This window comes from Sarcophilus harrisii, chromosome 3 (assembly GCF_902635505.1).
Source record: "Sarcophilus harrisii chromosome 3, mSarHar1.11, whole genome shotgun sequence".
Taxonomy (NCBI): Eukaryota; Metazoa; Chordata; class Mammalia; order Dasyuromorphia; family Dasyuridae; genus Sarcophilus; species Sarcophilus harrisii.
The window spans coordinates 417,236,675-417,261,603 of record NC_045428.1 but is presented as its reverse complement, the minus strand read 5'-3'; the positions used below and the strand labels follow the sequence as shown (position 1 = coordinate 417,261,603).

At 32.6% G+C, this 24,929-nt stretch overlaps 1 protein-coding gene across 8 annotated transcripts in view; it reads left to right on the top strand.

The window, feature by feature from the left end:
* PKP4 (plakophilin 4) overlaps positions 1 to 24,929 on the top strand; it is a 215,520-nt gene that overhangs the window by 74,577 nt on the left and 116,014 nt on the right. For 7 of the 8 annotated variants that reach the window (XM_012544732.3, XM_031960639.1, XM_031960641.1 and 4 more), the window contains one exon: positions 11,172 to 11,305. In XM_012544732.3, coding sequence (XP_012400186.1) covers positions 11,177 to 11,305 — 129 coding nt within the window. In that variant the 5' untranslated portion in view covers positions 11,172 to 11,176. Of the gene's footprint in view, positions 1 to 11,171; positions 11,306 to 24,929 lie in introns of those variants that run through there. The other variant, XM_012544738.3, reaches the window with a different exon arrangement.

Below are 24,929 nucleotides of genomic sequence, written 5' to 3'. Positions count from 1 at the left end.
CTTTTTAAATAAATCCTTGCTGACAATTTTAAGAAACTATACATTTTGGCTTTCCCTATGCCAAATCCTGAGATTGGTGTGCGTCCTTAACTAATTTTGGTAATGCTTCTATTTCTAACAGATTTTAAAATATAACTGAGTTATATTTGCTACTTCTCAAGTGTTGGAATGGATTCCATATGGTTCTAAGATTTTTTTTTTTTTTTACTTTTCAAGCACATTCTAGTTTTCTTGTATTTTACTTCTTAAATTCTCTGTAAAGTTTCCAGCTTTATGAAAAATAAAACAACTTCATCTTTACTGTATAGTGATAAACATTTAGTAAATTTTTTATTATAGATAATACAAAATTTTTATTGGTTTTAATTTCTATCATCTTTTAAACTAATTTTTTATAACATTGACCCTTTAATATTTGAAATATTGTTCCATTTTTGTTATTAGCCTGCCATTTAACACTTTTAAATATTTTCTTTTAACATTCAAGCATTGTTTCCTATGTTTTAGTTACAAAATTCTAAAATTTCTAAATTCAAATTTTAAAAAAATAGTCACTGCCCAGTCCTAGTGCTGATACAGCCATGTTGATTAGTGATAAGCATATGACCCTAAAGAGATAGGCTGAATGCTTCCATTGTGTTCTCAACAGAGGATCATTAATCCATACCTTAGTCTGAAGTCAGTCCCACTCTACCAGAAGTTCCAGCTGAAGAAGTAGTTTTGAATGCCATTAGGTTAGTTTCATGTGACAAAGCAACTGGTATTGATTCTCTTCCAGCTGAGATTTAAAATATGGGGGGGGGGGGGGGGGGGGGCCGGGGTTTTTTTTTTATATAGAAACTGACTGGAATTTTCTGGTTTATATGATGAGGTGGTTATTCCCCAAGAGTTCGAGGATGCCTCCATTGACCATCTCTAAATGTAAAGATAGTAGATTGTTCTGTGACAATCATGGTGGAAGGGGGGGAGAAGAAGGGAAAAGGGAGGAATGAAGAGAATGGGGAGGGTTATCTTTTAGTCATTATTGGCAAGATAATATAATTCTCAGCAATGAGATGAACCAAATCAGTTCCAATGGAACTGAACCAGCTACAGCCTGCAAAAGAACTCTGGGAGATGACTATGAACCACTACATAGAATTCCCAATCCCTATATTTATGCCCACCTGCATTTTTGATTTCCTTCACAAGCTAATTGTACAATATTTCAGAGTCCGATTCATTTTGTACAGCAAAATAACGGTTTGGACATGTATACTTATTGTGTATCTAATTTATATTTTAATGTATTTAATATCTACTGGTCATCCTGCCATCTGGGGGAGGGGGTTGGGGGGGGGGTAAGAAGTGAAAAATTGGAAAAAAAGTTTGGCAATTGTTAATGCTGTAAAGTTACCCATACATATAACCTGTAAATAAAAGGCTATTAAAATTTAAAAAGAAAAGAAAAAAAGATAATATGTTTTCAGCCATGTTGTCAAATGCCTTCAATGGGAATGAGCATGGCATCAAGATCAGCTTCCACATAGATGGTAAATTCTTCAACTTAAAGACTACAAGCCAAAACTAAAATGGAGGGGAGTGTTGGTACATGGGTTTTGTTGTTGTTTTGCAGGGCTGGGGTTGTAAGATGATTGTTACGCAGTGCAGTCTCTGGAGCTGAGATGCTGAAAAGTATGCTCAGTTCTCTTCTGCCTGTGCTAATTTTAGTTTAACAATTAACACCAAGACAACAAGTACTCCATCAGTCAGTACCACACCATTCATATATGGAACCATCAAGTACAGCAAATGAAGAAGTTTTGGGGGTGCTGCCAAGATAAGTAAACTTATATAATTTATATAACTTAGTATATAAGTATACTTTCTAAGCTTATACACAGTGATAATAATGTTGATGTACACATTGTCAGAGCTAGCCCAGTGTTTGAGAAAGTGTGAGAGAAAAAAGGTATTCGATTGAACTGGAAGTCTTCAGAGCTGCTCTGCTGACCTCATTGTTGTATACCTGTGAAACTGGATAGTATACAAGCTTACTAATATAAAACCTCACTTATAATATTATTATAATACATTATTTATACATATGCTGAATATTGCAATCCATTTGGCTTTTCAAGATGAATTCTAAGGAGTATTTAGTACGCATGGATTTCAGTGAAGAGATGCTGTAGTATTACATGGTTTGATAAAATTCATACAATCTGCAAAGGAATAGCATCTATCTGCAGAACTTTATCATCTTTAGGAAATCTCTTTTATTTGGATTTTGTGTAGGATATCTTCCAGGGCAGTGATGTACTACTTTAACAATTAGCAGAATAGAATGCTAACATGTAATAGAAAGTAAATTTACTTATATGTTGATGGATACATTTCTGTTTTAACTTGGCCTTAATAATAATAAAGGTATTGAACAAAGTTTGGTGGTGTTTTTGTTTGTTTGTTTGTTTGTTTTATCTGTTAAAGACCTAAAAATTTTTGGGGGTGTCAAATTTTTTTTCTGCCATCCACCTCTCTACCTTTACTGGAATAAGAAAGGAAGGAAGGAAGAAAAAGAAAGAATTCTTTATTATTGTTCTATGAGAAACAATCAGCAGGATGATTTCAGAGAAGCCGGAGAGACTTACATGAACTGATGCTAAGTGAAATTAGCAGAATCAGGAGATAATTGAACACAGGAATAACAAGATTATATGATGATCAATAATGATGAACGGGGCTCTTTCCAACAATGAGATGATTCAGATCAGTTCCAATAATCTTGTAATGAAAAGAACCATCAATACCCAGAGAGAGGACTGTGGGAACTGAGTATGAACATAATATTTTCATTCCTTCTGTTACTGTTTGATTGCATTTTGTTTTCTTTCTCAGTTTTTTTTTTCCTTCTTGATCTGATTTTTCTTGTGCAGCAAGTTAACTATATAAATATGTGTAAATATATTGGATTTAGCATATATTACCTGCCATCTAGAGGAGTGGGTAGGAGGAAGGAAGGGAAATTTTGGAATACAAGGTTTTGCAAGGATCAATGTTGAAAAATTATTTGTGCATATATATTTTGCAAATAAAAAGCTTTAATTAAAAAAAATCTTTTTGCACGTAGTCATACACAGTCAAGCAAAACAAATATGTACATTGGCCAAAAAAAAAAAAAAAAAGTATATCTATTTAACTCATTCTGGTAACTAAATATCTAAATATATACAATGATTTTTTGCTATATTGAATCTGCCATCATATGTATATGTGAGTGAGGAATGTATAAAATTTTTGGAGGGCCAATTTTTTTTTATAAGGTGTATGTAGCTCTTAGTAAAGAGCTACATACAGATAATGCAGATAAATGCTTTCTTTATAGTTTATTTTTTAATTTTTGATAGCATTTTATTTTTTCAAATATAGGTAAAGATAGTTTTGAACATTCATTTTTGTAAAACTATGTGTTCAGAATTTTTCTTCCTCCCTTCTTTATCTCCCCCTTCCCCAGGATGCAAATAATCTGATACAGGTTAAATATGTTCAATTCTTTTAAAATATATTTCCATATTTGTCATGTTGTATAAGAATAAATAATCAGACCAAAAGGGAAAAAAAACCCAAAACATGAGAAAGAAAAAACAGAAAAAGGTGAAAATCCTATGCTCCAATATATATTCAGACTCCATGGTTTTCTCTCTGGATGTGGTTGTCATTTTTCATCCCAGGAATTGTTTTGAGTCAAGGCCTTGATTGCCTTCTTGAGAAGAGCCAAGTTCATCTTGATTAATTATCACAAAATCTTGTTACTGCACACAGTGTTCTCTTGGTTCTGCTCACTTCACTCAACATCAGTTCATGTAAATCTTTTCAGTTTTTTCTAAAATCACTTTGCTCATCATTTCTTATAGAATAATAATATTCTATTACTTCATATACCATAACTTATTCAGTCATTCCCCAATCTGATGGGCATGCATTCATTTTACAATTCCTTGGCACTACAAAAAGGGCTGCCACAAACATTTTTACAATGTGGGTTCTTTTTCCTCTTTTATGATTTCTTTGGGTTACAAACCCAGTAGTGATACTATAGCATATACGGGTTTGGGGAGGTTTTTTGAGACAATTGGGATTAAGTGACTTGCCCAGGGTCACACAGCCAGGAAGTATTGTGTCTGAGACCAGATTTGAACTCAGTACTTCCTGACTTCAGGGATGGTGCTCTATCCACTGCACCCACTTAGCTGCCCGTTATAGCTTATACTTTTAAAGAGATGTCTGAAAACACTGAGAAGTATGTTTGATAACTGTCTTTATGCCTGAAATGAACTCTCTTCTCTTATCTATATCTTAGAAATCTTAAGTCTCCAAGCAAATGCTATTTTCAATATGATCTCTTTCCTAATCCCTTCATGTTCCTTCCTTTTCCATCACCCTCCAAAATCATCTTGTATTATTTCTTATTCATCTATATAGACATACTTTTTCTCCCCAAACTAAATGGTAAACTCTTTGAGGTATGAAACTTTTAACTTTGGTCAACATTTATTCATGCTTCACATAATACCTGGTAAAGTGGTTGGTGCTTCTTCATTGAGTGACTTCTCCAGGATCACATAGCTAACATATATCAGAAGCAGGCCTTGATACCAGTTTTTTCCTGATTCCTAGGCCATTTCCCTAGCAACTATACTGTAAATAACTCGTCATCCTCCTCCTCATCATCCTTCTCAATTCTCCCCTCTTACCTCTTCCCTTTCTCTTTCTTTTGTATATGTCCATCATATAGATAAATGTAATATATTATCATATATATTATATATAGTCTATATTACTATCATCATTGTTATATGCAGTACATAAAGTATTTTGAAAATGTTAATTATTATTACTATAGACATTTTCCACATTTAATATATTCATATGTATAATTCTACAATAAAATTGTATATAATAATAGCTAATCATTATAAAGTGCTTTACACATAATATCTCATTTTATTCTCACAATAGTTCTGTGAAGTAGGCACCGTTACTATTGGTATTTTACAATAGAGGAAACTAAGTAAAGCTAACCATAGAGAAATCCAAACCCAGCAGCATTTGAAAGAGAATTCAAATCAAGGTAGCTGTCCCCTGTCCCTCACCCCTTCCTTCCCCCCCGCCCCGCCCCAAGCCATGATAAAAATAGAACTTGAAACCTGTTCTTAACAGACTGAAAAAGGAACCACACTTTGGAGAATGTGAGAACAAAATACAATGTACAGTGCAAAAAGTACTATGATAGCCCAAGGGAGACCCAAAAGGACAATCTCTGACATAATGAATAACTTCATCTGAAACAAAGAGAACCAAAGAGGAGAAATTTTTTGGCCATAAAAATTACAAAAAATGGTTGGAAGAAACAAGGCAAAAGGTGAAAAATGAAGTTAGAATTGTAATGTGAAAGTTGGTGGAAAAGAAAAATTAGAAAGAAAACTGAGAAGAGAAAAAATCTTATCCAATAGACTCTGAAGGAAATCTTATTCAATAGAAACTCAGAGAATCCTAGAGACAAAAAGTAATATGATAAACTCATACAGAAGAGGATAGTAGCTGATCCTGACAAGGTCTACTACACCAGAAACATACTTGAACATTTACATGAAATTAAAATGAGAACATTTTATTATGCTTTAGATAGATTTTTAAAAGGAGGTATAAGCAAGAGCTCAGCCAAGGTGGCAATAAAAGTGGAGATGATTAAAAAGATATAAGCAAAGGGTTATTCCTGAATCTCGGGACTATATCATCCTGAATATCTCAGTAACAACACTCAATAGCTCAAGAAAGCCAGAGCAAGAGTCAAAAGGACACAGCATGTCTCAAGTATGGTCCATCCATTATTTGCAAAAATAAGTATACCTGGCACTAATAAAAAGTCCAGTGTTAAGAAATAAGCTTAGAAGAATTAGCAAAAAACAAAAGTTATAAATAGTGGCAGGGACCTGTAAGACACAAACCTAGAAAAAAGAGAAAGCCATTCACAATTACTAACTCTACTTCCCTTACTCTCCTTTCTAAACTCTCTAGTCTGACCTTTGACTTCATATTTCAAGTGAAACTTCCCTCTCCAAAGTTATTATCTTCTAATTGAAACTTTTAATGTGTTGTGTAAGAATATAGCTATAAAATGCTTTATGGAAATAGATCTAAATTATTAGAAAATATTAATTGTTCATACATGGGCTGAACTAATATGATAAAAATGACTATCTAAATTTACTTTTATTCATGTATTGCCAATCAGATTACCGAAGTGTGATTTTCATATAGATAGAAAAAAATAATGAATCTGGAGGAGCTAACAGCAAAAATCTCACAAAATACCAAAAAAGAAAAAAAAAATAGAAAGGAAGGGGAGGACTTGGCAATACCAACTCTAAAATTGTACTATAAAGCAGTAGTCATCAAAATTATAGCAATATTTTTCGTTAAAATAGATATCAATCAGGAGAATAGATTAAATAAGAACATATGAATAGAATTCCGTCTAATAGCCTAATATCGTGTGTAAATCCAAAGACTCCAAAAGTGGGATAAAATTGGGAATTTGAAATGTAGTTTGGCAGAAATTAGGTTTAGATCAATACTTCACACAATATACAAAGATTAGCTCCAAATGCATCATGTGACTTATACTTGAGATCTTGAATTTGATTTTTTAAATAATGTTAATTTTCAATATAATTAGTTTCTTTTATAATACTCTATATTTTATGCTTTCCAAAAAATCTCAAAGTTTTTATATTTTTATGTTTACAAGAATGTATTTTTCACTAGACTGTTATAGAAGTCTATAACCAAGAAAAAGTTAAGAATCCCTTAAGGGGAAAAGTTTGCTTAAGGATTTATGGATAAGGGAAGAACTTATATTCAAACAAGAAGGAGAAAGAATTAAGAGAAGAAAAAATAATTTTGATTATACAAAATCAAAAAGATTTTATACAAACAAAACCAATATAAAGTTAGGGAATGGGTAAAGGAGAGGAAAGTATTTCTGGTGCATTTCTCGTATCCAATATAAAAAAGTTATTCAAATAAATGAGTCATTCCCAGTAGATACATGATCAAAAGGTATAAATATGGAGTTCTCATAGAAAAAAAAAAAATCCAAATCATCATTAACCTAATTTTCAAAAATGTTTCACATTACTAATATTAGAAAAATGTTAAATTAAAATAATCTGAGATTCTATTTCAACCCCATCAAATTAGCAGAGATTACAAGAGATCAGGTAAGTGTGGGAAAACAAACATGCTAGTATACTGTGGATTTTTTTAGCCACTCTGGAAAGCAATTTTAAATTGTGCCTCCAAAGTTACTGAACTATGTATTGCCCTTTGCTCCATTTGCATAATTCCCAAAGATACAAAAGAAAAAATAAAAAGATGCAGTTATACAAAAAAGTATTTCTAATACCTTTTTGTGATAACTAACTATAAACTTAAAGGAATTCTCATTATTTTGGGATATGTAAAAAATATTATAGTATTGCTGTTGAGCTCTAAGAAATGATAAAAGAGATGATTCAGAAAAACCTGAGTGACTTATATGAACTGATGCAGTGTATAGTGCAGTACATTAACATTGTAAAGACAGATTTGAGAGATTTATAAACTCTGATCAGTGTGGTAACCAATCATGATTCCAGAGCAGATTATGGTCTAGATATTCAAAGAGGGGAGTGATGGATTTAAGATATATAATGAGACATTGGGATTGAGTGTGAAAATCTGTTTTACTTTATTATAGTATTTATTAAAAGGTTTGTGTTTTTAGTTTTTTTGATACTTCTATACATGTGATGTCTTTGCATTGGTCGCTCATTTATGATATTATTAACATTGTGGTTTATTAGAACTGATTTAATAGTACTAGCTTGAGTATATCTATTGTCTTGTTCTGCAGTCATATATAATGTTCAGTCTGTTCATTGAGATGAGAAACCCTTTTGTGGGTAATGTACATATCTTATATTTGTATTGTTTTTAAATAACATTCCTTCTCCAGCCCTCCACCAAAGAAACTTTGTATAGTTTCAAGGACATGGTTGGTTTTTGATAGATGAAAAAAAGTTATTCAGTACTGTAATAAAAGGCTATATTTTTCTTAACCATATAATTCTTTGGCTTTTATACTTTAAGGAAAAGATTATGTTTATCCATTAATTTTTTTTTTACTTATTCTCAAAGCTTAATATTATTACTTTATTAGTGAAGTTTCCTTCCCAGTCCCCTTTCAAATTCCTTTTGTGAAAATTTTCAAAATTCAATCTTAACAATTTTTCTTGTTTTATTTCCTAACAATTTTCTTTAGGCATTTACATTTTTTAATTGTTGATTTGTTTTATTTTTATGTACTAATATTTCTTGTTTTCTCTATCAGTTAAAGATGTGTATTGTTATTTTTTTTCCATTTCACATTGTTTCTCTTCATAGTTTTTAACTGTCTTAAAAGCACATTTGTATTCCATTTTGTATGCTGTATTTCCCATTAGATATTCTCCCTTTTCTTAATCAAAATACAGATATAATTTGTCTGTAAACCACTCTTCCCTTCCTTTTTACCCAACACTTTGAGATTACAGTTAAACATTTTTGTTAGCTTTTTCTGTTAAATAAATATTGATTTGTGAAAATCAGATATTGAGTTAATTAGACATAGTTGATTCATTGACATTATTAAAGAATAATGGATCTGAATAATGGAATGTAGCTCAATTTCCATCTCTGAATTTTGAAATATTATTGTACTTTTAGCAAAATTAACAGAGAATAAATGTATTTAACAATAAGAAGCCAAGTTTTGCCTCTTATTGTAGGTAAACGTATGAAGTACTTAACATAGGAAGATTTTTTAGTCTACTTAATCTTGCTGGCTTTGTCACTTGTTGTAGAAGCATGTAAGACTCTCTCCTTTTTCTGTTTGGCTTATTCCAGAGTTTAACACTAGAAAGGACTAAGAAGTTTTTCGTTTTTCCTACCTGTAATGTATTAAGATTGACATTTTTTGTTCCTTAGGGTGTCAAATGCAGTCATCCTACTTTAACTTAAAAGACAAGCATCATTAGTATCAAATATGAGTCTGAAATATATTCTAATAATACATCCTACATCTTTGTATGTCAAATCATGGTTGTCCAAAAGAAATCAAATGTCAATGACAATTCTAACTCCTTTTTCTTGTTTTTGTTCTTTGTATTCTAGGAACAAAGTCTTAAATGTCCTTTAGTGAACATTTAATGATAATGTACTTTTCTTTTTTTAATTCTGCTTTCCTATCTCTCATCCCATCCTGTAATGGGCTCAGATTTGAGTTGATGCACTGAGGTCCCAAGCGCGTGAGGCTAAATAGTAATTGGACCATACTCTATTAATATATATGCTTGGATAAAGAATGGCCCCTGCCCACTCTCTGTGCAAGTCCTGATGTGTTATATAGGAAATGACGATTTTGGTGGATGGAGGCAGAGAGACAGGAAGAGAGGCTGGGAGAGATTGGGCCTGGGTTCTACTCTGATGGTTCTGGTCTTGTGGCTTCTGGTCTAGCTAGCTTCTTGTCTAGCTAGCTTCTTAACTCAGCTGCACACATTGCTATTGCCGATTCTCTTTCATCTCCTATCTTTCTTCACTGAGAATAAAGATTGATGATTTTCCCCTAACCTGAATTCCTGACTCCGGCTGATTTTAAAATATGCGGTCATCATACTATCCTATCACCCCAACCATATACTTTGCTATTTGATTATTCTGTGAGCATCTTATTTGGTTGATGCCACAGAACAGATATGCTAACTTATCTTATATGTAGTTTACTTGTTGGACATTATTGACCTTCAGTTTAAAAAATGAGAATTAGCAAATTTCTACTCATGAATTGCCTTAAATTTCACTGACAAAAATTTCTTCCTTTTTGTTGTTCATCTTGTACTATAAAACATTATAATATTTTCCACTTGCCTTTTTAAAGATATTCAAATATGTTTAAAAATGCCATTTAAAAAAATTTTAATAGCTTTTTATTTTCAAGTTATATGCATGGGTAATTCTACAGCATTGACAATTAATTGCCAAGCCTTTTGTTCCAGTTTTTCCCCTCCTTCCCCCTTACCCTCTCCCCTAGATGGCAGGATGACCAATACATGTTAAATATATTAGAGGATAAATCAAATACAAAATAAGTATACATGTCCAAATCATTATTTTGCTGTACAAAAAGAATCAGACTCTAAAATGTTGTACAATTAGCCTGTGAAGGAAATAAAAAATGCAGGCAGGCAAAAATATAGGGATTTGGAATTCGATGTAATGGTTCTTAGTCATCTCCCAGAGTTCTTTCACTGGGTGTAGCTGGTTGAGTTCATTACTGCTCCATTGGAACTGATTTGGTTCATCTCATTGCTGAAGATGGCCAGGTTCATCAGAATTAATCATCATATAGTATTGTTGTTGAAGTATATAATGATCTCTTGGTCCTGCTCATTTCACTCAGCATCAGTTCTTGTAAATCTCTCCAGGCCTTTCTGAAATCATCCTGTTGGTCGTTTCTTACCAAACAATAATATTCCATATTATTCATATACCACAATTTATTCAGCCATTCTCCAATTGATGGGCATCTACTTAGTTTCCAGTTTCTGGCCACTACAAAGAGACCTGCCACAAACATTCTTGCATATACAGGTTCCTTTCCCTTCTTTATGATCTCTTTGGGATATAAGCCCAGTAGTATCACTGCTAGATCAAAGGGTATGCACAGTTGGATAACTTTTTGAGCATAGTTCCAAACTGCTCTCCAGAATGGTTGGATGTATTCACAGTTCCACCAACAATGTATTCGTGTCCCTGTTTTCCCACATCCCCTCCAACATTCCACAGAATGCCATTTTTTTTTTATCTTTAGTAATTCCTCTTTAGTGTTAACATATTTCTTATTTTTATATATTAAATAAATGAATTTTTCTTTATTAATAGGTAAGGTATAGTTTTTGGTTATGAGAATTTCTTTTGTTTGCCCTTTTTTTTTAATGTTTTGTGTTTAAGCCTATAAAATGTTTGAGAAACAGTCCTTGGTTTCTAAATAAAAGTGATGCTTCAGCACTAATAGCTGAGTGTTAGTTAACTCATTGACTGCTTGGTTGCAGGAGGAATGCCAGCTCCTGAGCAGACCCCCTTGGTGGAAGAGGGGCTGCAACAAACCAGCCAGGAAACCTCCACAGACCCAGGCATGGAACCAGAAACCACAGCCACTACAATTCTTGCCTCTGTGAAGGAGCAGGTACTTTACCATCCTCTTTTATTAATTATTTTTTAAAAGATTAATTTTCTTTAGTAATTTAAAAGTTAATCTCTGGATGTGCTTTAAATTTTTTTCCTTGACCCATTCACATTTTCTGATTATAAGGTATTTACATCCCTGAATACATTGGGATGACTGAAATGTAGACCTCCTCAAGGTTCAAGTCAGAATTTGACCATGCAGGATACTTATACATCTGCAAGTAAGGAAACACACATATTTATATATATGGTAATTGGTGTCTTTGTTTGCTATGCATTGCATATTGTTTGCATGCACTAAAATATTTGTACAGCAGACCTGAAATGCTGGTTTTTCATATCAGTGCTCTGGCAATTTTGTGACTTTAAGACTTTTAAAGATTTTTTTTTTCACATTGCCTAGATATCCAGGGCTGTCCACTCACTTGTAGACAAAGGCTGTATTTGTTGTGTTTGTGTGACTCAAAGCATATTCATTTTGTGAGCTGATGTTTTATAGTTTGTAAAACCTGTGCAAGTTTGCTTTAATGTCATGTTTTGTGTTGACTTTGAAAGAATTAATGCTATTTCTCTTATGCAAAAGTATTTTGCTATCATAAGATACTATGTGTTTTGATTGGAGAAATTGGATTTTCCAAATACTGTACCTTGATATTTTGCAGCAGAGTTAGGAAAGTATAAATTTTAAATTTTCCTAATCTTGATCAGAATACAAAAATCTTAGGGAGACTCTAATGAATATTTGACAGGCAAATCTACTAGGAATTAAATCCCTAAACTTGAAAGCCACAATGAGGTAATTTTTGATAAACTGCTATTTTTTTCCTTTCTTAAACTGATATAGACCCTAAAAACTGTGTATCTTATATGTTTTTCTTAGCAAACTAATATCTAGAGTTGAACAGATGATAGTTGAAAAATGATAATTTGGGGTTAATTATTTTAGTGCATGTTAAACTAAGTTCTGTGCCTTTAATGAATGTTTCACTATTCCATCTCAGATCTGATAATGATATTGTTCTTAGCTATCTTGAAGTTAAATGATTCTACAATTTAAAAATATTTAACATAAAGTTAGACTGTCTTCTTTCCTTAAAATTAGAGGCCAAACTATTCTCAGAGTTAAGGTTTAGAGAAAATATGAGAAAATTGCAGAGCTTTCTTTATTTGCTTCAGCAGATATTTAATAACAACCATGGCAAAGATAGTTAATATGTATGTAATTTGTACTTATTGGCTGTTGATATAAAGATATTTTAACACAGACCCTTTAAGTAGTTTATAGAATAATCTGGAAAAGAAAAAGTTAACTATACAAATAATGATTAAAATAAAAGGATAACTACAGAAACTAGTGATATAAATCCTAAGAAGAAACTCAGAAAAAGTTAGCTTTGACAAGCTGAGGATCATTTTTTCTTGTAGTAGCATCATCAAGGAGTTGATAGCTGATTTTGGCTTTGTTCCTTTCAGATTGCAGATAGGGTCCTAGAGAATGCATTCCAGGCAGGAGGAGGAATTAAAATGGACTGGTTTGGCTCCTATGTAAGGTCTGAGATGATTCTGGAAAGTTAGTTTTGAGCCTTAAAAAACTTTCAAGCTTAAGTTCTAGAATTTATATTTTTTAGAAGACTATGAGAATCCATTAAAAGCTTTTGGTTAAATAAGTGCCATAATCAGAATGGTACATTAGGATGACTATTTGGAGAAGCTTTGTGGGAAATGGATTAGAAAGGTGATAAACTAAAGTCAAGACCAATTAGGATATCATAGTAATAATAGAGGCAGTCATCAGTCAGCAAGTATTTATTATCCGCTATATGTTAAGGTCCCATGCTAATTGCTGAGGATATAGAAAAAGGAATCTAATAATTTCTGTTTTCCCTTTGCTTGTATCTTTATGGAGGAAAAAAATAAGTGCATGTGAAAATATCTCCTGCCTGAATATAAAGTTAATAAATACAAAAATATATGAAGAAGTTAATTATAAAGTAAATTGCAAGGAGAGTACTTGTGATTGGGAGAATCAGAAAAGGCAGAAACTGGAGCTGAGCTTCATTGTGAAGGCAGAAGACTCTGAGGTGGAGGTTAGGAAGTAGTTCCATTTTACAAGACTGAAGATGATGTGTCACATGCAAGGAACTAGAAGAAGGCTAACTCGACTGGATTTCATATTGTAGGAGAAAAAAGAATGTCTAATGAGTCTGGAAAGATCAGTTGGACCCAAAAGTTACAATAAATGTTGTTGAAGTTGTAGAAGTGGGAAGATATAGCAAGTGATTGGACATGTGAAATTAGAAAGAATGAGAAATTTAGAATAATTAGATTATAAACCAGAGAGGCTGGAAAGTTCATGCTAGCTTCAGCATCAATATGACAGTTTTGAAGAAGGATAATTTAGAGGGAAAGATACTAAATTTACTAAACATTCTAAATTTAAGATGCCTCTGGGACACACAGTTTGAAATGTCTAAAGGGCAAGTTTGTTAAGGCCCTTTAATATAGGTAGGGAACATTTTATGGGTTTTGAGAAGGAATAGTTCAAAAAAGAAGAAAAGAAAGAAAAAGTAAGTATCACAAAAAGCAAGGAGTGAGGATCTAGGAAGAGAGGAAGGTCAACAATGTCAGGTTAAAAAAAGAATAGGATTCAGAAAAGACCAATGTATTTGGCAAGTTAGTAAATTTTTGAAGAACCCAATTTCATTTTGTGATGAGATGAGAAACCAGATTACAAAGGAGAGAGGGGAAAAGGAATAGATACATCAGTGTAGATAAATATTTCTAGGAACTTGGCTGACAAAGTAAGCAATAAAGTACCTTGGGCGGGGGGGGGGGGGGGGGGGAATTAAAGTAGGATTTTGTTTTGTTTTAAATAAGATGAAGAGATTTGGGCATGCTAAATAAGGGTATTAAGGAAAGAACCAATTAATAGTAATAGGTCAAAGATTCTAGAAAGAGGGGATAATTGAGGATATAATCTTCTGGTGTTATCCATCTTCCCTATTGTATTAGAAAGGACAGCACCTCCCAACAATGCTTGGTCCCTCAAATTCTTTCTGGGAAGGAGCTGCAGAAACTGTCCTGGAGGAAAAGCAGCCTGCCAGTTAAGGGGGATAGGAGTTGGCATTAAAGTTATTTTCTCAAAATGTACAGAGCCCTCCCAAAGGGATATTGATCTAGAGAATCAAAGGTCCAGACTCTGGTGAAGGAATAAGGAAGAACTAGTGAAAGTCAGGTGGAACAATATTCAAAAGCAGACCATTGTATTCTTTGAAGCCAAATTCCCCCTGAACTGAACTTGGTATGTTTAAGTCCAGAACGGGTGATCTTTTTTTTTCATAATTATAACTTTTTATTGACAGAATATATGCCTCGGTAATTTTTTACAACATTATCCCTTGCCCTCACTTCTGTTCCGACTTTTCCCCTCCCTCCCTTCACTCTCTCCCCCAGGTGGCAAGCAGTCCTATAAGTCCTATACAAGTTAAATATGTCACAGTATATCCTAGATACAATATATGTGTGCAGAATCGAACAGTTCTCTTGTTGCACAGGAAGAATTGGATTCAGAAGGTAAAAATAACCTGAGAAGAAAAATAAAAATGCAAACAGTTTACATTCATTTCCCAGTGTTCTTTCTTTGGGTGTAGCTGCTTCTGTCCATCATTGATCAATTGGAACTGAGTTAGATCTTCTCTTTGTCGAGGAAATCCACTTCCATCAGAATACATCCTCATACAGTATCATTGTTGAAATATATAATGATCTGGTTCTGCTCATTTCACTCAGCATCAGTTCATTAAGTCTTTCCAACCCTCTCTGTATTCATCTGCTGGTCATTTCTTACAGAACAATAATATCCCATAATATACATATACCACAATTTATTCTCCAATTGATGGGCATCCACTCAGTTTCCAGTTTCTGGCCACTATAAAGAGGGCTGCCACAAACATTCTTGCACATACATGTCCCTTTCCCTTCTTTAAAATCTCTTCGGGATATAAGCCCAGTAGTAACATTGCTTGATCAAAGGATATGCGCAGGTTGATAATTTTTTGGGCATAGTTCCAAATTGCTCTCCAGAATGGTTGGATGTATTCACAATTCCACCAACAATGTATCAATGTCCCAGTTTTCCCACATTCCCTCCAACATTCCACATTATCTTTCCCTGTCATTCTAGGCAATCTGACAGGTGTATAGTGGTATCTCAGAGTTGTCTTAATTTGCATTTCTCTTAGACTGGGAGTATCTTTTCATATAGCTAGAAAGAGTTTCAATTTCTTCATCTGAGAATTGTCAAAAGCAGACCATTCTTAATGGATAAGTCTTCTTGTAGACTGGATCCAAAGAATTGCTGATCTGGAGAACCCTGACTCTTTGTAGAACGGTGCCATTGATTCATCATAGACATGAGTTCTGGGAGGTTCTAATGTTACAGTTCTAGATTGTCAGGGGCAAAATTCTTGCCTTTAAATGGAGGGAAAATACCAGTTGGCCAGCTGGGAAGGATTAAAAGTCATTTGGATAATAAGGAATTCTATATGGCTGCAATTATGGAGATCACTCCCAGCACCATAGAGGATCACAACTCCTATATCCACCTTGACAGTGAGCCTTCTCTGCCATTTTTGTAATTGTTCCAACTTGGTTGTTGAGTTGAACAAAGCATATGATGGATGCTAGCATACCCCCAAATAAAATGGTGTACAATGGGAGACATCAACAAAGTGTCTTCTTCCTAATCTTAGAAGAAAAATCACCTGATTATTTGATCCTGTGTTCTCCAAACCCCAGACCACATAGCCGAATCCATGTTCATCATTCAGAAGTCAATATGAAGGACTTCTGAAACTTATATGTGGATTTGGACTTCAACAACCACTAATCTGGTAAAAGAGGATATCCCAGGGCATGGGGTCTTTAGAAATTCTCCCAATGGACTGAGTTGCAGGCTACAATGCTGCCATGAAAAAGCCTTGAGAGAAAGAGTGAAAAAATGAGCCAGCCCTTATAGATAGACCACCACTGGGTTAATAGAACAGGCAGAGGTTCCAGAGCCTGAAATGAAGACCTCAACCTTTGCCATAGACACAACTTCTTTGGAGAGTCCCAGGGGAGCATAATTTTAAATGTACTATTTACATTTACAAATGATAAAGCCCTTTCTGTGCCTTGCTCATCAATTGATCTAGTTTGATCTTTTCATTAACCAGTTCCCAATAACAGGTGAATGGTTGCTTTTCAGAAGTGGTATGGTGCTTAACCACTCTTGAGGATCTTGCAGCTCCAGAAGCCTGACAGCTGCTTATTTTTTCTACCCCTGTGTGCTTGCCAAAAGCTTAACATAATCAGATTTTTATGTATAGAGGTCTCCAGAAATTTGAGCCTTGAAGAGACATAAAGGTACAATTAGAGAGACTGTTGTAATACCTACTTTATATTATTTAGGACTGTATCCTGCATGGGTCCTACCAGTACAAAAGAGAAAAAAAAAAATTTGTAACTGACTTAGTAAATAGGGGGCACGGTGATATGTGGGTAGGAAATGTAGAATCTCCAGAACTACAAAATATGAGTAAGTCCTATTTTATACTCCCCCAAGTGGAAGAGTAACATGAGGAAATATAATGCTGGGAGGTTATAGTCAGGGGAATGTCAGAGTTTCTATAATTAGAGAAGTGTACAGTTTGGGGTAATGGAAAAATCTAGTGGGAGAACCATCTTTATGTGTCTAGTCACTATAGCTTAAAAGCAGGAGAAAAGGATTCAGTAGCTGGAGATAACTCAAAACAACCTGCAAGAAATTTCCAATGTGTGCATTTATACCTTAAAAAAATGGAAAATCTTACAAATTATAGCTTGGTTTATTGTTTTGTTGATTTCTGGAATTAAGAAAGTGATGAAGAAAATGTTAATAATGCAGACTAAACTTACAAGGGTGTTGTAACATACTTTTTCTTTTTCCAGTGAACTGCTTGTTAAACATGACCTTTGCTCATGACTGTTAAGGAGATTGAGGAAATATATGGTTAGGGAATTTGAGGAGACAAGAAAATGGTGAGTTTGATGCTGAAATTGTGAAGAATTACTTTAGGAGTGGTTATTCTGTAGTTACCAAAAATACTGATTTGAGTGGATTTCAAAGTGGGAAAGGTTCTTGAATTTAAGGGACTTAGTAAATGTTGACTTATGTTGACTTGACTTTACTTGACGAGAACTTCATTGGACTGAAGGGTTCAAGTAAAAGAAGTCAGTGAAAGGGAACTGACAGCCAAGTACAGATGGCTTTTGGGAGTGAAAGAGAAGAGAGAAAAAAATAATAGCTTTAAAGGACTGCTGTTACATGTGGGATATGATGGATAGGTGAGATCTGAGTATACTTAGTGTCAGGAAATGAGAATTGAGTAGAGAAGAACCTTACTTCATTTTCACAGAGATTAAAAGGCTTATCACCCTTTCAAAAAAGTCTCTTTTATCAATTAGAAGTCACTGTTAATTGATAGTGCTTTAAGGGTAGTAGTGTGTGCCAAAGTGTATTTGTAACTTTTATAACTTGATAAAACTATTATATAAAGAATGTTGGTACTACTTTTAGAACTATAGATAGCTTTTCCTTCAGTTTCTGTCAGTTTTCTTCTTGGTGCCACCTGATTTCAAACTGGGGGACTTCCTTTCAGTATCTTATGCACCATTGCATAAATGACATCGGAGCACATAACCAGTGAATATATTCATACAAGCCTTATTTACCTTGGGTACTATTGCTTTCAGGGTGACAAGTAATCCTTAGTAAACTCTTACTTAAATCAGAGTAACATAGCAAACTTATAAGAATTCCCAAAGTAGAATTATAGCTCGTGATCATGTCAACTTAGCACTAGCGGTACGAGGCTAAAAATTAGTCTGCTGGACCTTTTAAAATTTATATATCTTATTTAGAAAATTAAAATTAAAAACCTAAGAATGATATTAATTGATTTCTTAGTATTTTTTAGCAGTTATATTCTAAATGTATTTTTGATTAAAAAATAGCAACTTTGATTCCCATTATTAAACATATCTAAGACAAGAATAGATTTTTTTGTGTGCTCTTGCTAGATTTAATTAATCTATGAATTTCTTTATCACTAATTTATACCACAAAAGAATATATCTGAAGCTTTACTTCTACCTTTAGGAATGTGAGAATATTATGGCCATATTCTTAGATATATCCTGAAGTTACATATTAAGGAATTCATCCAAACCTTGAAGTATGATTATTCAACTTAAGAAACTAGACTCATTCTAAATAGATCAGTGTCTCTTCCATATGGTCCTCATGAAACCAAACTATGTAACTCTCAGTAGAGTGAATGTATTTCTTGAAACTGTTCTTTATGATGTTATAAGTAAAATAACATATTTTGTGCATATGTATACATATACATACACATATACATATACATAAATACACACATACACACAAATAACTAGAAATAAATGACCCAAATTCTGAGTAGACTAAATCTTTCATTTCAAGTTATTATTTGTAGTGTAATCTTGAGTTTTAGGTTATAATAGCACAAAAATGTTAATAGCCAGTGTATTAAAGCTTCTATATTCTAAGCTCATTTTGTAATTATTTAGACTGATGTTCTGTACTTTAAAAAAGTTACAAATATATTTCAGTAGAATTGGTTTCTTTTGTAATTCTATGTATTTTATTTACATTTCAAGTATTTTTAAGTGTCCATAGGCTTTACCAGACTGTCATGGAATTGGGATTTGGGCCCATGACACAAAATAGATTAAAAGCCCTTGCTCTAGACAAAATTTTTTCTTTGTATCATATCAGTCATTTTTGGATGTAAAGAATAAGTCTCCCCCCATTCTGGACATTGAACAGAAAATATAGCTCCATAATACTTGTACCCATGAAAATCAGTACATACTCATCCATTTTATTTTACTACTTTTAAATATAATTAGAGAGCTAGAAAGGGAACTCTGATCTATTACTTTCATTTACCGAGACTAAATGTGAAGGAGAGTAGGAAATTCTAAAATAATTGACCCAAATTATACCAGGAAACACATTTGTAAGATTATTTATTATAGATTTATTTAGTTGCTGTATATTTGTTGCTTGCATTTAATTTTTTTAAAAGAAATATATATTTACTAATTATTTGGTATCACAAAAAAAGCATATATATTAATGCCTTGGTCTTTATCTCAGACCAAAATGTCATACATAGAAATAAAAAGGTTGTTTTGTTAGGTTTTTAAAAACTACTTCCTTGAAATTTGCAAACTTTTCTGAAAGTGCTTTCAGTTTACTATGAATAGCTATAGGATAATCCTGGGAGTTTCCTATATTAGAAACCTGGTCATAGTCCATTTTCTGTTGAGACAATAGAATCCAAAATTTAGAAGTAACTAACAGAATGGATAAAAGGGAAGTAATATAGGTCTTGCTGGGTTCTTGTTTCTTTTTTTTTTTTTTAATTGAATCACTTGGATAAAACTAAAAAATAAAACTTAAGAAGTAGAGGTTTCCCCATATTTGCATCTTTGTCTAAAACCACATCCTACTATATTGAAGTGATTTCACTGGATTTTGTATGACTAAGCCATGAGTAATATGAGTTATAAACATATATTTTGTTAGCATAGTTTGTGGACTCTTAAAGATGAAAAGAATATTAGAAATGATCTAACAGATGAAGAACTTGTGGCCTGAAAGGTTAGAATCTAGTTTGTGGCAGAAGAAAGGACTAGAAGACAGTTTTCTTGACAGATGTGTAGCTGAAGCTCAGAAACCATAATTAACACAGTTTGAAGGTCATTGACTCAGAGTGCATAAGTTGGTCAGCCAAAAACTAGTTTGTTTACTTAACTTTGTTTATTTTTGATAATATAGAGAGTATCCAAAATTATGTATTTTCTGGCATTTTAGAGTGTGAAAAATTTGTTACTTAGTGTTAAAGAAGAATACAAATATCCTTTTATTGAATATTTTCTGATTCTTAGAAAATATTAAAATTGAGCCTTCAGAAAATAATTATAAATTCCTGATATTTGGATATTCCATAATTAAATAAAGGATTAGAAAATCTGAACTTTTAAGAGATATAACATTAGGAAAATAGAATCTAAATCAAATATTTTAGTATTTAACTTTGTGTTCAAGTATTTTAACTAGTGAATTATACTCCCTTCCTGTGTGGCGAAATGCCCAGAGTAGAACAGATTCCAGTATAATTATTTACTTTATTCCTCTGAAACTGAAACAGCTCAGCTAACTGCTGTGCACCTGCCTCTGCAAAATCCCTTTTGTTCAGTCACTAAGTTTATTTACAGTAAAATAATTCTGGTTGCCACACCTCAACTGGATAAAAAACATGGAAGAAAAAGGAAGTTTTTGTACTACAAATAAAGAAACTAAGCTACTAGCATAGCCAAGGCAAATATAGTTGTCATTGAATATTAAATATAATATATAGATTTTAAATATTTAAAATGTCAGAGTTGTGTCCTTTTTTTTGAGCTATCCTGTTTTAAATTGTAATTGTTTAATTGATGTTATCATAGCTATCAAAATAGGTAAACTTTAGTTTTCATGGATAACAGATTTTTATACACTTATGAGATATTAAAGATCATTTAACCCAATCTTTCCTTAGTACACCCAGGATGGGTAAGCAAACTGCTCCTGATCATGCAGATAGTTAGTTGCACAGTTAGAACAAAAGCATAATTTCTTGTCTCCCACACAAGGAGTCTTTCTAATAAAATATGAAAAATCTTTATTAATAGCATTTGAAAGGTTTGAAATGAAGTATGTTCCATATTGGCATACAATTTTATGTTCTACTTCATAAATGCAGATTGTTACTTGTGTAAGTTTGGAACTTAGAGTTTTTTTTTTCCCTATTAGAGAAAAATTATAGAATCATAGGGTTTACCAAGTTTTCCATAAGCTGATGAGCAGTCCCCCTTGTGGTTGAGGAGTGCAAGAATCCAACAGTTAAGCTCCCTGTGCTGGTCCATTCAGTTAATAGATTGACTGATTAACCATCTATAAATGTAAAGATCCATGTGCACTAGTGTGCCAGTTTTGCATATAGTCTTGTGAGTAATCTGGACCTAGCACCATGTCAAGAGTTTTTGTAACATGTCTCAAATTCTGCCTGTTTCACAAATATTTTTTGATTAGTACATTGTTTTAAATGGTTTATCTTGGAGCTCTGATTTACTGTTTCCCGTATTGTATACCATATTTCAAAGCATATTATTGCTTCAGTTTTTAGTAGGTCTAAAACTCTATAATTGAGCCTTTTGTACATAAGAATACTGTCTACACGATACATATTTTTTTAAATGGATAGGTTTTTCCTTGGCCTTTTAAAGCATTTCAGAGGAGAATTCCAAATACTTAAGTGCTCTCACTCTCAGTCTCTTACTCTCTCTTTCTCCCTCCCCCCACTTCTTTTTCTCTCCCCTTTCTTTTTCCCTCCCTCCCTAAATTGTTTGAAAAGTACTAGCACTATGCTCAGGTATCTAGGAAACATGACTTGTCTCTACCTTTAATGCAGTGGTTCTCAGTCTTTATTTAGTCATGGGCAATCTGTCTTTTGTTTTCATAGAAAACATATGGTCTTCTTTATACTTTCTTTAAAATATTACATAAAAATAATTTTCTTAGTTTGTATTTTATTCAGATTAATTTGAGAATATTTCTTACAACTTTTTTAAAAGGACATGAGCTGGTTTTAGATACACAACAAAATTGTATAACATACATGGTATTAATAAAATCGCATAATTTTCAATAATAGTAAGATAGGTTGGCTTTGTGACAGTTTATCAGAACGTAATATTGCTTCTTATACTTCTTCAAATATAGAGATCAGTATTTTTTAAATAATAGATTTAACAGAAAACTATAATGATGTGGTAGAAAGTAAATATGCTCTGGAGTAGATTTCTGGATTCAATCCCACATTTGATGACTACAACTATGTCACATTAGATAAGCCACAACTTATTTTAGACTTAGTTTTTCCATCTGGAAATAAGAGAATTAGATGAGGTGGCTTCTGAGGCTTCTTCCAGATATAGAGTCCTGAACCAACAAAATTTCCTATATTTTGTTTAGTTACTCAAAGTCGGACACCCGAAATCAAAACATAATAAAAACATAAGGTTTAAGCACTTATTTCCATGCACTATCACAAGTTAAGGCTATTTAATAACTTTATTCAGATAGAATAAGACCAGGTATATATTTTGCCATGGCAAATGGATTTCTTATCCATTTTCTTATCTACATTTACAACTATCTAAGTTTTGTTTTAAAATAATAAGATATTATTTCTTTTTGATCCATCAAGTGATTAATAATAATATATTTACATGTTTATATTTCATTTGCAGAGGATGGAATTTTAAGCTTTGGAAATATTAAGCATTTTAAATTACACAGAACTTTTCAAAGCTATTTCTTTTTGATCAACTTTTAAAAATAAAGATCATCAATCTTGTAATAATTAGAAAAACTAAATGTAGTTCCTTACTCATTTCTTTACACAAATGATTGTTATATCCAAATCCTGAGGGTTTACATTTTGAACTCTTACTTGGACCTACATTTTATTCTGCCATCAATTGAACTGTCAATGTAAAATCCAATACAATTCTCCTAGATAATATCATTTTCATTAAAACATTCATTTTTATATTTAAAAAATTTCACTCATTTCATTGTTAACAGTAGATTTGCAAAGCAACAGATCTTTTAATGTTATATACAATGAGACTTCAATATCTCTGTGGGAGGGGATAAGTAGGGATGTGGGTGGGTAGAAAAATGTTTTTTATTCATTTGGAATTCAAAATAGTAAGAACTTGGTTTCAAAATTAATTGATCTCTATTTTTTTTTAACTATTCAAAGTTTCTTGGAATATAATTTTCTAAGCAGCATTTTAACTATGATTGCTTTAGGTAGGATTGGTTATTTTGAATAAGGCTTTTTTTTTTTAACCCCTTAGTAATTTTCTTTAGTAATCTATCTCCTGGATTTAAGCTTTTTTGTGTTTTTATATTTCTTCTACTTAATTTACTCTATTTTTAAAATTAGTTTTGAAATTAGTTTCAGAGGATTTTTTTCTTTAAATCTCTTGTGAATTTATCCATCAAAACATATATTCTTTCTTTTTTTAAAATAAGCAATAAAATTTTAAGATAATTCACTATCAATAAAATTGTGGACATTTTCAAACTATAATGATTCTTTGAGGTGCTTTTTTTTTTTTTCCAATTATTACATTATATTTACCATTTGTGTCATGGTAATTTTAGCTTCCACACAAAGATACTTTAGCTTTAAATTCGCATTACTTTGTATTCATATACAACAGTCTGATGATACAATTCTTCTGTCTTTATTACTCTGACAAATGTTGACCTCATTTGCATATAGTAACCAATTATCATTTTGCATTGTCAATTGGAACAAATAGGCTATATTAGTCTTACTTTTTTTCTTCAGTTTGACCAATTTTAAAATTTTGACCATTGTTCCTTCTTTTCACTTCTTCTTATTACTTTTCACTTATCACTTTGGTAATGAGATATGTACCTCTGTCTTACCACTGTCTTGCTCAAAAAGCTCTCTTTCAATTGGTGTGGATTAAAAAAAAACTTGTGAGAGGATATTGCTCTGAGCAAGGCTTCAAAAGATGCATAAGAAATCACTAGGTCAATGGAGGGCATTCTGGGCCACATACTAAAATATCATCCAAGACAATTTCCTAAATATCTGTCAAACCAATAACCTCCATTCATTCTTAATTGTTTTTACATGAGAAATAATGCACTGAATTTTTACAGATTGACTCTCTCCTTAAAACAACTAATTTCAGATCTCTATCCATACATATGTCTAAGGGCAACTAGGTGGTACTAGGTTAGAGTACCAGGTTTGAAATCAGGAGTTTAAATGTGGTCTTAGTTACTTAGCCCTGTTTGCCTCAGTTTCTTATCTACAAAATGACTTTTAAAAGGAAATGGCAAACCACTCCAGAATATTAGCCAAGAAAACTCAAAAAGCAAGTGTGAATTATCAGACATGACTGAAATGATTGAACAACAAAATCCACAAATTCACAATCAGATATATGTTTTAAAACAAAATAAAACTTTGGAAAAATAAGTAAAATAAATTTCATTAAAAACAATCTCCGAAAAGTACCTTTTCTATTTATGAGAGGAAGCTTGGTATAATGGACAGAACCCTGGCTTTGGGTTAAGAGACCTGAATTCATATCCTGCCTCTTGGCACATTATATCTATATCATTGACAAGTTACTTAATTGCTCTGGATCTAAGTGTCCTCATCTGTAAAATGGCAAGTATGACAGGGAAAGTGAATGGACTTGAGCACCCTGAATTTCTTTCTGACTCTAAATATATAACAGTGTATCCCTGAAAATGTATGTAGAATCAGATTTTTACAAACTTGATATCTTTAGTTTTGTAAGGTAAATTTTGGAGGTTTGTTTATTTTAGAAATACTTTGGTAAGTCCTGGGACAAAGGAAAAACTATTTGTCTGGTAGCTCTTACTGCTA